At 46.0% G+C, this 12,309-nt stretch overlaps 3 protein-coding genes across 3 annotated transcripts; 1 reads left to right on the top strand and 2 right to left on the bottom strand.

Annotated features, from left to right (window-relative positions):
* Positions 1-58: 58 nt before the first annotated feature.
* Positions 59-2,531, bottom strand: F5Y00DRAFT_222473 (glycosyltransferase family 62 protein). The gene is made up of 5 exons (XM_048005726.1): positions 2,097-2,531; positions 1,319-2,001; positions 944-1,263; positions 799-894; positions 59-746 (listed from the first exon to the last, which is right to left on the bottom strand). Exons 1-5 carry the CDS (start codon positions 2,210-2,212, stop codon positions 495-497), a joined length of 1,467 nt encoding a protein of 488 aa, XP_047870112.1. The 5' UTR covers positions 2,213-2,531; the 3' UTR covers positions 59-494.
* Positions 2,532-2,872: 341 nt separating this feature from the next.
* F5Y00DRAFT_256681 (major facilitator superfamily transporter) lies at positions 2,873-4,817 on the bottom strand (the record flags this gene model as incomplete). Its single annotated transcript, XM_048010456.1, has 5 exons — positions 2,873-3,264; positions 3,321-4,027; positions 4,090-4,258; positions 4,307-4,602; positions 4,654-4,817. 5 exons carry the CDS (start codon positions 4,815-4,817, stop codon positions 2,873-2,875), a joined length of 1,728 nt encoding a protein of 575 aa, XP_047870111.1.
* Positions 4,818-7,392: 2,575 nt separating this feature from the next.
* On the top strand, positions 7,393-9,956 carry F5Y00DRAFT_222469 (uncharacterized protein). Its single transcript, XM_048005725.1, has 5 exons — positions 7,393-7,840; positions 7,895-8,064; positions 8,119-8,691; positions 8,741-9,047; positions 9,105-9,956. The coding sequence occupies exons 1-5, from the start codon at positions 7,648-7,650 to the stop codon at positions 9,476-9,478; spliced, it is 1,617 nt and encodes a 538-aa protein (XP_047870110.1). The 5' UTR covers positions 7,393-7,647; the 3' UTR covers positions 9,479-9,956.
* The last annotated feature ends 2,353 nt before the right edge of the window (positions 9,957-12,309 follow it).

Here is a 12,309-nt window from a genome sequence, read left to right as displayed (position 1 = left end):
ATTTCAATAAGGCAACTCATTACTCCTTAACTGCTTTTATTATAACGTTATTAAAAAACATGGTTCAATAATTTCTATTATAATTACCTAAGGTATTTTCGTGACAGCTTAAATAAGACATCACTCATTACTCAAACAGGACAACGCCAGGGGCAGTTTGAACAAGAATATCTACTAATAAAGTAATACAGCCTCATGGCCAATCTATACAATAAAACAACGCGGTCCCGTTGCCGCGCTTGAAAATATCCCATGCTTCGTAATCATGCATCGGATACCACCAAAACGCCAGTGCCATGATCCTCGACATGGTCCTTGCTATTGTACAAGCGACCAGATGATCACATGTGTGCGTCCCTATCCTTCCGCTTTGCCCCAAATGACTTTTTTTTTTCCCCTTTCCCACACGCCTCATGCATAGTGAGTCCGGAAGTGCGACGTGAAGCCTCACTACAACCCAAGGCCATCAGTCATTATATCCTAGATACCATTCCTTAGGCCTCTACCCTAAATTGGTTATTTGGCTTTTCCTCAACCTTGTCCTCTGCTGCTTTCGAGTCTTGGCTTGACCCCTGTTGGCTCTCGGATTCCCGCTCTTTTTGAGCCTCCTTGGCTAAGTTTTGTATTTGTGTTTTATCTTGCTCCCATTGGGCATTAGTGTCACTAAACTGTTCTTTAACCTTCTTCTCCCGTTCCTGCTTTTCCTTCTCCTCGGCCTCTTTAGCCTGGCGCTCTGCTTCCATTTCCTAATCTTAAATTAGCATGTATTTCAAATATAAGGGTTAACATTCGACCTACCTCCATGTGCCGGATATCGTCTACGCTAGGCTCGTACAAGTGCCATATTGTGTAATGAGGAAGTCCAACCACAGAAAATTGCATGCGTTTAGCCATCTAAATCCACCGTTAGCGTTAATTCATATATCGATGAAATGGGTCCTACCTTGCCGAATCCTTCAGTTTCTGCGTGCTTTTCGAAACTGAAGGCAGGGAAATGGACACCCGACCTAAAAACTCTGGCCTTGGCCAAAATACTAACACCACCCACACCGTCGATTTCCATTTCCATATCAGGGTCACCATAGGGATCGCGGAGGTAAGCAAGATGCGGTCGCCAAGTAGCATATTCGGCATATCCTTCCACAATCACAGCGTCTTCATCGAGGGTGTCGGCGAGAGCCAATGCTGTTTCCGACTCCTGCCACGAATTCAAATCGTAGGGCTGCTCGCCACCAAGCCAATCAGGAAGCGGGCGCCAGACGTCTACATCACTATCAGTAACGAAAGGGGCTGAGAAGCAGATTACATCAAGACTTACTCGGTACGATAACGTCCTTATTATGACGCATCAAGTCCTCTAGGATGGTAAACGGCGCTGTCTCCACGTCGACATCTCTCCAATAAACCCATGAATGATACGGACGGAGAGTCGCGCTCAAAAGCCAGTTTCGTGCCTGTGCCATCAACTTCCGGCGACTTGCCTGTGCAGCAAACCCGTGACGACTCTCAACATCTTGATTAACCTTCTGACCAAAGTCCTTTTCGATGATCGATATTTCTCCGTACGGTTGTTTCGGGTCCTCGCTAGCTTGTAACGCTTCCAGCTTCTCTACAAGCACTTCTAATGTCCTATCCTTCGAATCGGAAACGAGGAACGCGAGGTCGATAAGATGATGGGGGTATGTGAAGTTGCGAAGGTGCGAAAACATCATATTGAGATGGGGTTCGGCATCTCGTAATGGAACACATAGGAGGATACGTTCTTCTCTTTCCCAGCCACGAGCGGTACCCTGAACGTTCGAGAGATCATAGTAGCGAACGGTGTCCATCAAAACATCACCACTTGAACTGAGAAGGCCTAGGGAGAATAGAGAAGTAAAGGATCCACTCCCCGGTCGAATGAAGAACCAAATCAATACAATAACAACAGCAATTATACCTAATCGCGTCAGTAGACTTCTTCGTCGACGAGCGGCAGGTGTCGAGGCGCGGGGTTGAAATCTGGTAAACAGCACATTAGTAAGAAATGAATTTATATTACACATTGTTCAAACCTAAGCACAATGTCGCGTTGAGGCCGGAATGGGTTCACTAACCTATGAGGAGAGATATCGAAGGTGTTGGTATTGCGTGGATAGCCATTGGAAAATCCAGAGGAATGATGCCGGGGCATCATCTTGGAACTGGTCGAGGATGCATACGAGGGTAACATTCGAAATAAGTGAGCGACCAAGTCAACGAGAACGACGCGCGCAAAGGGTTACTCGGGATTGTAGTGAGCGGTACGACCCTTATTTCGAGACGGGCGCCGTTAGGGGCTAGAGTCTTGGGGCGCGCGAAGCTCTTATAAATTCATGAGTGAGGATATAGCCGGCCAGGTTTGAAAGTTGGACGATCTAGGTCGGAATCGACTAGATAGAGGATCAGGTACTAGGGTTCAATTTAGGTCGTCGTCACCGTCACCGTCAAATACATGTCAATGAATGGAATGCAACGACAAGTACGAGGTACAGAGCGGAATAATCAAAAAGGTGTCGAGTTTGGAAACCAGGAAACCTGCTAATTGCGCTAACGTCTATCGCCCAAATTAGAACACCGATAAGCATATAATGAGAACAGACGAAGCTTTGCCAAGACAGGCTAGTTAGTTATCCGAGCCGTTTCAGATTTAGTCTGTCTTCAGACTGTCAAACTTGTGCACGGTCCACTTCATTAGCTACCAAATCGCCAAAATCACATTTTGTATTTCTTGCTAAGAACATTGTAAGCATGCAAATATCTTGGGTACTAAATAAAACATCAACAAACGACCCCATAAAAAAAGCCTTATGTTATGTACAACAACCTTTTTCCAACCTTAAGAGCTAGCTTTTCAGTCTTGTTCGGCAAATGACTCGGGGTAAGAAAGGGCTTGAAACGATTGGGCTTCTTTTCTCCCAAGGCTGTCCCGCACCCCCTGTGCTCTGCGTTCTGCTACCGTCAATCTGTTCCGACTGAACGTACCAAAAGTCAGGATGATGGCAACAGCTCCAATAATCGTGCATACCCGCATGTCTTCCTTGAACGCACCCGCGTAGGCCAGTATAGTAGCCTCTAGCTGAGCCTGCTGTAGAGACTTGCTGCCACTTCCAAGTAAAGGAGCCTCACTGGGTTGACCAGGACCGTTCTGCTCTTGAAGCTTAACACCTAAGATGGCCGAAGAGGCTGCAATTCCTATACTACCTCCTAAAACTCGAACCTGAGCCATCAAACCCTGTGCAGGGGCTGCCATGTGGTCAAAATCGGCCTTGACAAGGTTTTTTAATGGGCGGGAAACTTACCATGATCTCTGATTGATGAGTGAAAGGTAGCTATCATTGTTGCTGTTGATACAACCATTCCGAAGCCAAGGCCAACAAAAACAAGAAATCCTAACGCTTTCTGTTCGAGCTCAGGTGAGTTTGAAAGGGTTGATAGGAGCCCGCAACCTAGAACTACCAGAGAGGTAGCAACGAACAATGTCTCAAATATTCTGTTTTTCTTCCCGTTAAGTGCCCCTGCGACAAGAGAGCCTACAGCGCTTGATCCCAGCATCGGAAGCAGCATAACGCCAGCGAGAAGGGCACTCTTGTCGTTTACTACTTGCAATCTAATTGGGAATGCATATATAACAAGCATATAAGGAAATCCCAGGAATAAAGTATTAAGCACCGCAGCTGCGTACACACGGTCCCGCAGCAAACGCATGGGTAGCGCTGCGTCTATAGCATCGCCCAACTGTCGATCAATGAAGACGGACCATGCGAACAGTCCCAGCCATGAGATTACTCCGATGATAAGCGGAGCAATGAATACGGGCTTCGACCACTGGTCTCCCATCATGGCAGCATTCTGAAATGGGAAGACGACTAATATAGCGGCTGCAATTAGAAGAATCGAGCCGACATAGTCCAATTCCCTCCAAGATCTTCTCCCCGAGTTAGGTAAATACTGAGGTGCTGGCCATGTGAAGTAGAACAAAAGCATCGACACTGCGCCAATAGGCCCACTAGACGTTCCATCAGTAGGTAAATTTCGATAGCCTTGCAATGACTAACTAGAGAAACGCACTTGATCCAGAATACCCATCGCCACGTTGTATACTCGGTCAATACACCACCAAGGACTGGTCCTAAGACACTTGACATGGTGATCACGATTCCAACCAGACCTCCAATGAACCGTTTTATTCTCTCCGGCGCAACTTCGGGGAGGATTATCATCGTGATGGAATATAACCCTCTTGAGAGTCAGCCGTTTTGTGCTGATGGTATAAGTTGCCACTCACCTGAACCACCAAGTCCTTGCAAAGCTCGACATGCTATCAACTGAACCAGATTTTGGGCGAAGCCGCACGCGATTGAAAACGTAACAAATATGAGATAGGATGCGATGAAAGCATTTCGACGGCCAATTATATCGGAAACCCGAGCTAGCAAAGAAGCACATCCAAGATACACCAAAGAATAGGCCAAGGCGACCCAGTTTATAGATGCCAGATCACCAAACTCAGTCGCTATCGCAAAGATGCTCGTGGCGACGATTGACGTATCGAGGAATGACAGAAGTAAACCCACAAGGAGCCTAGTCCTATGTTAGACGAACGGCTAGGTGCTGGTCAATGTCACAACCTACCCAATACTAAATAACCAAAAGCGTAGCAAAGGTAATTCTGGCCGAGGAATTCCAAGTTCTAAACTTGAATCGCTCGATACGGGAGCAAGAGTTTCGGTGTCTTCGCTTCTGCTAGCGAAATTCGCAAGTAGCTCCATGGCATAATACTCGATAGGTTCTGACATGTTTCTTTCGCAACGTGGGAGCACTTCGCCTTTATCAAAGAGCTCGAATAAAGAAATACTCTACTCGAGGTAATTGGTGTTACTCTCCCTACCTACACTTGGATACACACGTACCACTCTTATAGGCCGTCAACATGAGTACCTAGTTATGTCGGTAGAAGGATGTATGCTACATAGCTGGAGTATGGAAACCCGAGTGCCCAATCGCCTGGAGTGAATGCTAGACAGCAGGAAGATACCAACAGCGCTTCCTACAACCGTCTTTGCTTTTCGCGTTGATCCCATTTGCACGCTTACCGAGACAACGTTTCCATAGAACCCCGGCAATGTCGCTCACGTTTGCTTGCAGCAGTGTACAACTACAGCCCCACCCGATCCCCTTTCGAGATATCCTGGGGTAACTAGTTCCAGTCTGCTGGTAACATCACACCCCTTAGATGTCTCACATGGCCGTATTAATCCTACTAGGATATCGTCTGTTCATAATAGTGGTTTTGACTAGACTCGTCTTCTATAAAGGAGAACAGATTGTTTAAACTTCCGAGTTTAACAACCCTTTAATTTGAATATACCTAGAATATAATATATTCATACCATACTTAGTGTAATGAACTCAGTTTTCAAGCTATTTACATTCCTAAAATAATTCAGGAAATCCTTAAGCAGCCGTTTCTCATCATAGTCCTTTATAAAGCGACCCCCTTGCGTATCTGCCCAAACTTAAACATTAGACATTGTGGTTTAACGGGAACATATCTCCTAAAGGATGATAGATCAATCCGTGCTCAAGGCAATGATGAAAAATCCTTTGGTGGTAACGATAATATTGTTTGAATTGATCAAAAATGATTAAAACAGAACTTCTAGACTTTTCTTTTTTATTATTATTATTTTTTAATGCCACGCATTTATACTATTCTCAGCTCGACACTTGGGCCCATAGGTCAGACCTCCATCCACAGCACTCGCATTGGGCCTCTAAACTACGAGTAGTAGTTGAAGGACTATTTTTAAATAGTTTTGATAGTTGAAGCTTGCGTCTTCCTACCTTAGGTATTTATTTATATATACTGCTACAGCGACTGTCATAATACCATTAGTTAGAGGCGAGTACGCACAGAGAGAGATTCCCCAGGTAAATGAAACCGATTCACAGAGTCTTTGTCACCTTCTGACATCCATCCATCGCTTGGGATTTGCCCCACGCTCACACAACATTTCGGCACCGTTGTATTAGTCACGTACTAGCGACGAGTACAACAGCGCCGAGCGTTTCCAATGGATCCTCAAGTTTATACTTACTTCACCAAGTTCCACGCGTTTCACTCGACGTCCTGATTCTGTCTTCCCGTATGCAGACCTGAATCATCTCAGCAGAACTGAGAGGTTGAGATTGAGAAACACTGTTTAAGCTTGCTCCTCGGTTGTGTCCTATGACGATTATACTCATGTTGACAATTCTATACCCCAAGGCTGCTGGCCTATCAAATATCTCCCTATTAAGTAAGTTGCGAAAATAAGAAAAGGATTTTATGTCGTTTCACAGTTGCTACATCGTCATATCTCGAAACCTAATCGATTGTGTGACTGAAAGCAACATGAGTTCTCGGGACCGGCTGCAAGGTCACCTCTGCAGACCCATACTAGAAGCCAGGCGTAGTCTAATAGTTCTTTATCAAAAGTGGTCTTACTGCCGACAATTCAATGCCCATATCTCAAGCCGATTTTTAGTGCCAGATACAATAGATATTTTTGTCCTAAACTTTCTATAAATATGTAGCAACATGTCACCGCCATGGGTCACGGAACTACCCAGAGTGATATACTACCTACGTGTACGCAGGGCTTTCTATTTTAGGGCACAAGGCTGTGGCGATGCCAACTAGCCGCCAACCTTTTCTAATTCCGACCTATCATCTTCCCTTGAATAAGCTCAACCCTATATAGGTCGTCTTTAAGCCTCTCTTATACCCCTTGCATAAGCCACGATAGAGTGATGTTGGTTTGTGTATGTAGTGGCTCGTTTTGCGGCTACGACTTGGTCATGCAGATCAGCCACTAAGATCTACTAGATGCTTAGCATTAGAGATGATTCGTTAGGAAGACAATATCTGGCTTTGTCGTTGTCTCAGATATTATGCATGTGTCATTCTGTGATGCCTGACAGATCAGTAACGTTAAAAGGCCAGGCAAATCGACGATACACCTCGTACTTTTCTATAATACTTGTCAGCCGCCATATACCATTAGAAATACCAGCAGTAACAAACACTATTATGTGTAACTGCCTACCTGATAATTTAAACTACCCGTTTCCTCTTAAGATGAGCTCTTCTACTTATACGAATAGGGGCTGTAGTAATTGTAGAGGTACATAGTACATATATGTCAATCACATACATTTTACGTGGGGCAAGTAGCCTGAAGTACGTACCCTGAATTTCCACTCCAAGTCTTGGAATGGGCGCTTTTAATTGGTCAGAGTTCCGCTATTCGGCAGCAGCCGTCATTACCTAATGCAACTGCCTGGCAGCCGTGCAGCTGTCATGCGGCTGAACCCCACTAGCCACCCGCTCTGCCACTGTGCCACCTTATGAACATTGAACCTTCCAAGCATTCGCCGAGTCGCGTTTCCCTAACATACCTAAGGTAAAGAACATTTAGAGGACGAAGTTCATAATTCATACTATATAGGAGCTTTAGTTCTATCGTACCCTATCGACAGTAGCATATTCAAGCCTCAAAGTTGCTCTGATATTTTTGGGTTATTGGCCGGTGCAGTCGGTCGAACGATTCTCACATCAGCGGACCGCCCCGGAAATCGGCAAAGATGACTGAGATCGTGACGAGCCAAACACCTCCTATTCTGCACGGGCCGACGGAGAAGGAGAAGAAGTATGACAGACAGCTCAGACTATGGGCTGCTAGTGGTCAAGCCGCTCTTGAATCAGCCAATATCCTCCTCGTCAACTCTGGCGCCGGCACTGTGGGCGTAGAAACACTGAAGAACCTTGTCTTGCCAGGTATATCTTATCATTAACTCACTCTCTCAGACCTAGGCTCATATGAAATTATAGGTATAGGAAAGTTCACGATAGCAGATGATGCTAAAGTGAACGAGGCTGATTTAGGAGTCAACTTCTTTCTTGATGAGAGTTGCTTGGGAAAACTCAGGTCAGAATGCTGTACGAAGCTACTCCAGGAGCTAAACCCAGAGGTACAGGGTGAATGGTTCCCAAAGGAAGAGGTGCGTAAGATGCACCCCGTAGACCAAGATGGTGGTGCTAATATGATACCATAGGGTATACTGGATCTACGCAGCGTTCTTGAGTCTTCACCTACCTTCACTCTTATCATGTACACGAATCCTATTAAAAAGGAACTTCTTTCAATCATGAAGTCCTATGCCAGTCAGCATAAGACTCCGCTGGTGGCGATTCATTCTGCCGGGTTTTATTCTTATTTCCGCATCAGTCTTCCAGGAACCTTTCCAATAGTCGACACTCACCCCGAGGTAGAGAAGACAACAGATCTTCGACTCCTGAATCCCTGGCCTGAGCTCATCGAGTTTTCTCGAGACATGACGAAGGACATTGATGCCCTAGATGATCATGAACATGGACATTTGCCATATGTCGTCATATTACTCCACTACCTCGAGGAATGGAGACAATCACATAACGGCCAGAATCCTACCAGCTACAATGATAAAACGGCATTTAACAAGTTTGTCCTAAGCAAGGCAAGGACCAATAACCCAGAGGGTGGGGAGGAGAACTTCCAAGAAGCCGCTACTGCCATCAATAAGAACATTAAAGCTCCTGAATTAGAACCTGGTGTGCAAGAGATCTTCAATCACCAAGTCGCAAATGAGGTATGATCATATGGTGTGTATAGGAAACACTCCAGACTAATTTCGATAGATTGAGCGCCAGTCGTCTTTCTGGGTTATCGCAAAGGCAATTGAGGCATTCTACAACAAACATGGTTGTCTCCCCCTGCCTGGGGCCTTACCCGATATGAAGGCCCAGTCTACTGTCTATGTCAAACTGCAAAGTATATACAAGGCAAAAGCTCGGCGAGACGCTCAGGAAGTACTAGAAACTGCCAGGGCCTTACCTGGTGGCAAAGACGTTGATCCCGCCGAGGTAGACCTCTTCTGCAAGAACGCTCGATTCGTGAAGCTCATCAATGCAACACCAACGAGTGAAGATCTCGATGCAATCTTTGGTTAGTGGCAACCAATTCCATGACTCGTTGAAAAGTGGGCTGACCTCCTTTCGATAGACGCTGAGACGATGAACGACGAGGCGGCCGAGGCTATGAAGGTCGAGACCGACGGGGCGTTTACTCTCCCCATGTCTAATCTCTTCATTTATCTAGCCCTCGTGGCGACTAGCCACAATATTGCGTCTACCGCCGATGAAATCATGAGCTCCATAAGTAATTTAATACCCAAGGCGGCCGGGAACAAGAGAGCACTGGAAGCTTCTCAGGAGGTAGCACGAGCTGCTGGCGGCGAACTTCACAACATATCCGCCCTAACTGGAGGAATGGTTGCGCAGGAAATCATCAAAATCATCACGAAGCAGTACATCCCAATTGAAAATACCTGCATATTCGACGGCATCAGTAGCCGGTGCCAGGTACTTCGGCTATAGTAGGTGGACCCCGGGAAGGTGACAGCCAGCTAGCAGAAGATATTCCCATAGGCATATCATCCGCAGATCCGGGTTATTCATGGGGAAGTTGGAGAACTTGTGGAGAATCGTGAAAAGCCTGGAAGCTTGGCAAGCCTGACGATACTACATATTCACACCATCTCACCTTCTGGCTGGAGAAGGCGGGGGATGTTATTGTCGGACCGTAGACCCTCTGCGGTAACGCCAAACATGATGTACGACAGCTACTAAATGTAGCCTAATCGTGCCCTCGGTCAACGATGAATAATTTTAGCCTTGCTGACTGTTACTAGAGAAGCCTATCTAGTTGGATGAAGTCACAACCAGTTACGCTAAACCTGGAGTGCATGTTCGTGCGTAATGTCAATCCCCATGAATGGTCGAAGTGACGGTGTGGCTGCCACATGCTTAATATTAGCCCTAAAAATTTGGGATACGTATGTCCACTCCCCAATACAACCGTACAATAGGAAATCCTCTGGATCAGATCTAAGTGGATGTAACTTTCAGGCACGGAAATATTATGAAACACCAGCTATCTTTCTCCCGGATTTCGCACATAATATCCCTATTATCCCCCTTAAGTACGACTCTACCTCTATTAGCAGAGCGTGCTGATCGGTCTTTGGCCGTTACGTGTAGCGCTGTCCTATAACTTAGACGCTCTATGCATGACAAGGGTAAGTTAGGTACCTAGGGAGTTCCTAAGAGATAAAATTATACCTATCTTCTACCCTTCGTAGCTCATAATCAGGGCGTGTAAGTCAAGGCCCTGTTAAGCTAGAAACTGAGCATGAAGGTATCTACCTAATACAAGGGTTTCTAGAGTTCTACATCGTTTCCCAATGATTGGTTTCTAGTTACGGGACTTTTGATAGGCTCATTAGCTATCTTTTTTTGATTGGAGATGGTTATTCTCGGCCAAACCGACTATCAAGCTATGAAGGGATATCGCGCAACATATTAAAAGAGTCAGGTCAGGTGGTGCCCCCCTACTAAAAGTGTACGACAGCGTACGAGTCTCTTCAATATATATATAATGTCGTGTTACTCATCTCTAAAGAGGTCGAGAATCTTCGGGAATAGGCACTAAGCCCCTATGGTATCCCTTGGAAGACGAAAGAGGAGCGATGGGCAGATTGAGGCGCAACGCCTACCCCAGATGTTCAAAGTGTAACTCCGTGAAATATAAATCGACGGCGAAATTTAATTTATAGACCAATGAGGCCGAGCCTTCTTGCTATTCTTATTGGTCTATGGGTATTTCTGCATCGTCAGCGAATTGCTCGGATACCTATCTTAGGTATTTAGGTCGTCGGCCACACCAGCATGGCCTTGTGTGAACGACGCATAAGCTTGATTAGGTCCAACACACATTATCTGCCCTGTACATCAAAACTCATAGGCTCGATTTGGACAGCGAGACACGTGGGTGTGTCCGAATTCTGCCCTCATCAGTTAATATCTGTATATGCTAATCGTGTCCGATATGACCGACCCTTGACCACTCACGAGCGCAGTTTTCGACCCCAACAATAAAACTCATCATGAGCATTGAAACTTCATAGAGGAGGAGTTCACACCAAAGCACGGAGCACCTTGATAGACATCGTGGCTAAGAGCCGAGTTTAACCCCTACGGTCACCATTGACAACCCTGCGACCTGTTGTTCATGCGTATAAGCTTCAAGCATCTTCACTCGACTTCTATAGTATATCTATTATAGCTGATACCCTTGCAAGCGCACGAGGGCTTTCAAGTTAGTAATATGAACATATAAACAGTGATTACTGTCCGAACCCGGGCGAGACCGCGTCGACGACGAAGGCATATTCTGGGATTTTACATCGGCTTAGGCGTTGACTAGTCCTCTTGAACCTATGGTGCATTCCCAAGAAAGATCCAAGTACGGGCAGGTGGAGACAAGAATAGACAAGATTAATATGCCGTAGCCTGTAAGATGTCAGAATCTTGTCATGACATTCTGCGCCAAGAGGTCGAGCAAGGAGAGTATCTCGCTTTCACTCGGTTTTGCCTCACTACTTGCATCACTGGATATCTAAGTCTATCTGAAGATGTCGACTAAGTGCTTAAGCGAGTGGCGTTTCAATATAACCATCAATGTCAGCTGTTGCTTTCAAGTTCACTGCACTCCACACTCCTGCTGTACAACGATGAAAAGAGTTGCAGGTATCCAGCCGACATGAGTGTGGGGTAAAATCGACGAGCTTGGCAGCAGCGCCATGCCAGGAACTGAACCTGAATAGGTCGTAGAAAAAAAGGCTTGCAGGGAAACATTGTCATGGGCGATCCGGAGAGAATCGCGCAGGGACCCGGGACTTGAACAAACTTTTCACAGGGCTTCTAAATCTCCATTGGCGGGACCCTGAGAGACATCTCGAAGATGCCCGGATAACTTGTCATCGATCGCATTGCATCGTACCTCATTTCCACATCTGAGTCGGGCTGGCCCGGATGTGGAGCAAAGATCTCGATAGGGTGATCGTTCGTGAATGGGATGATGTGCTAAACCACCTTTCCAACGCTGATGTATCATGATCGTAGGCCGATTAGGGTTGTAATAACTTAGTAATTTAACAAGTTGACTTGAGGGGATCGTGAACAATGGGTCAACTTCACGATGGGTGCTTTCTTGAGCGGGACTGTGATGTACCTACATGTTCCAAGACGTCGCCAAGACGTGAAGAATCGTAACAGCGTACCGCTCTCCCGAGACTAACTACCTTACGTTAGCAAAATGTGTTGCTCGAGGGGGCAGGGCCAGCCAATCTTATGTTAGCAGTTCAGTT

Source organism: Daldinia vernicosa, assembly GCF_022497035.1.
Source record: "Daldinia vernicosa strain CBS 139.73 unplaced genomic scaffold F5Y00scaffold_1, whole genome shotgun sequence".
Lineage (NCBI taxonomy): Eukaryota > Fungi > Ascomycota > Sordariomycetes > Xylariales > Hypoxylaceae > Daldinia > Daldinia vernicosa.
This window is presented reverse-complemented; position numbering and strand designations above follow the sequence as displayed.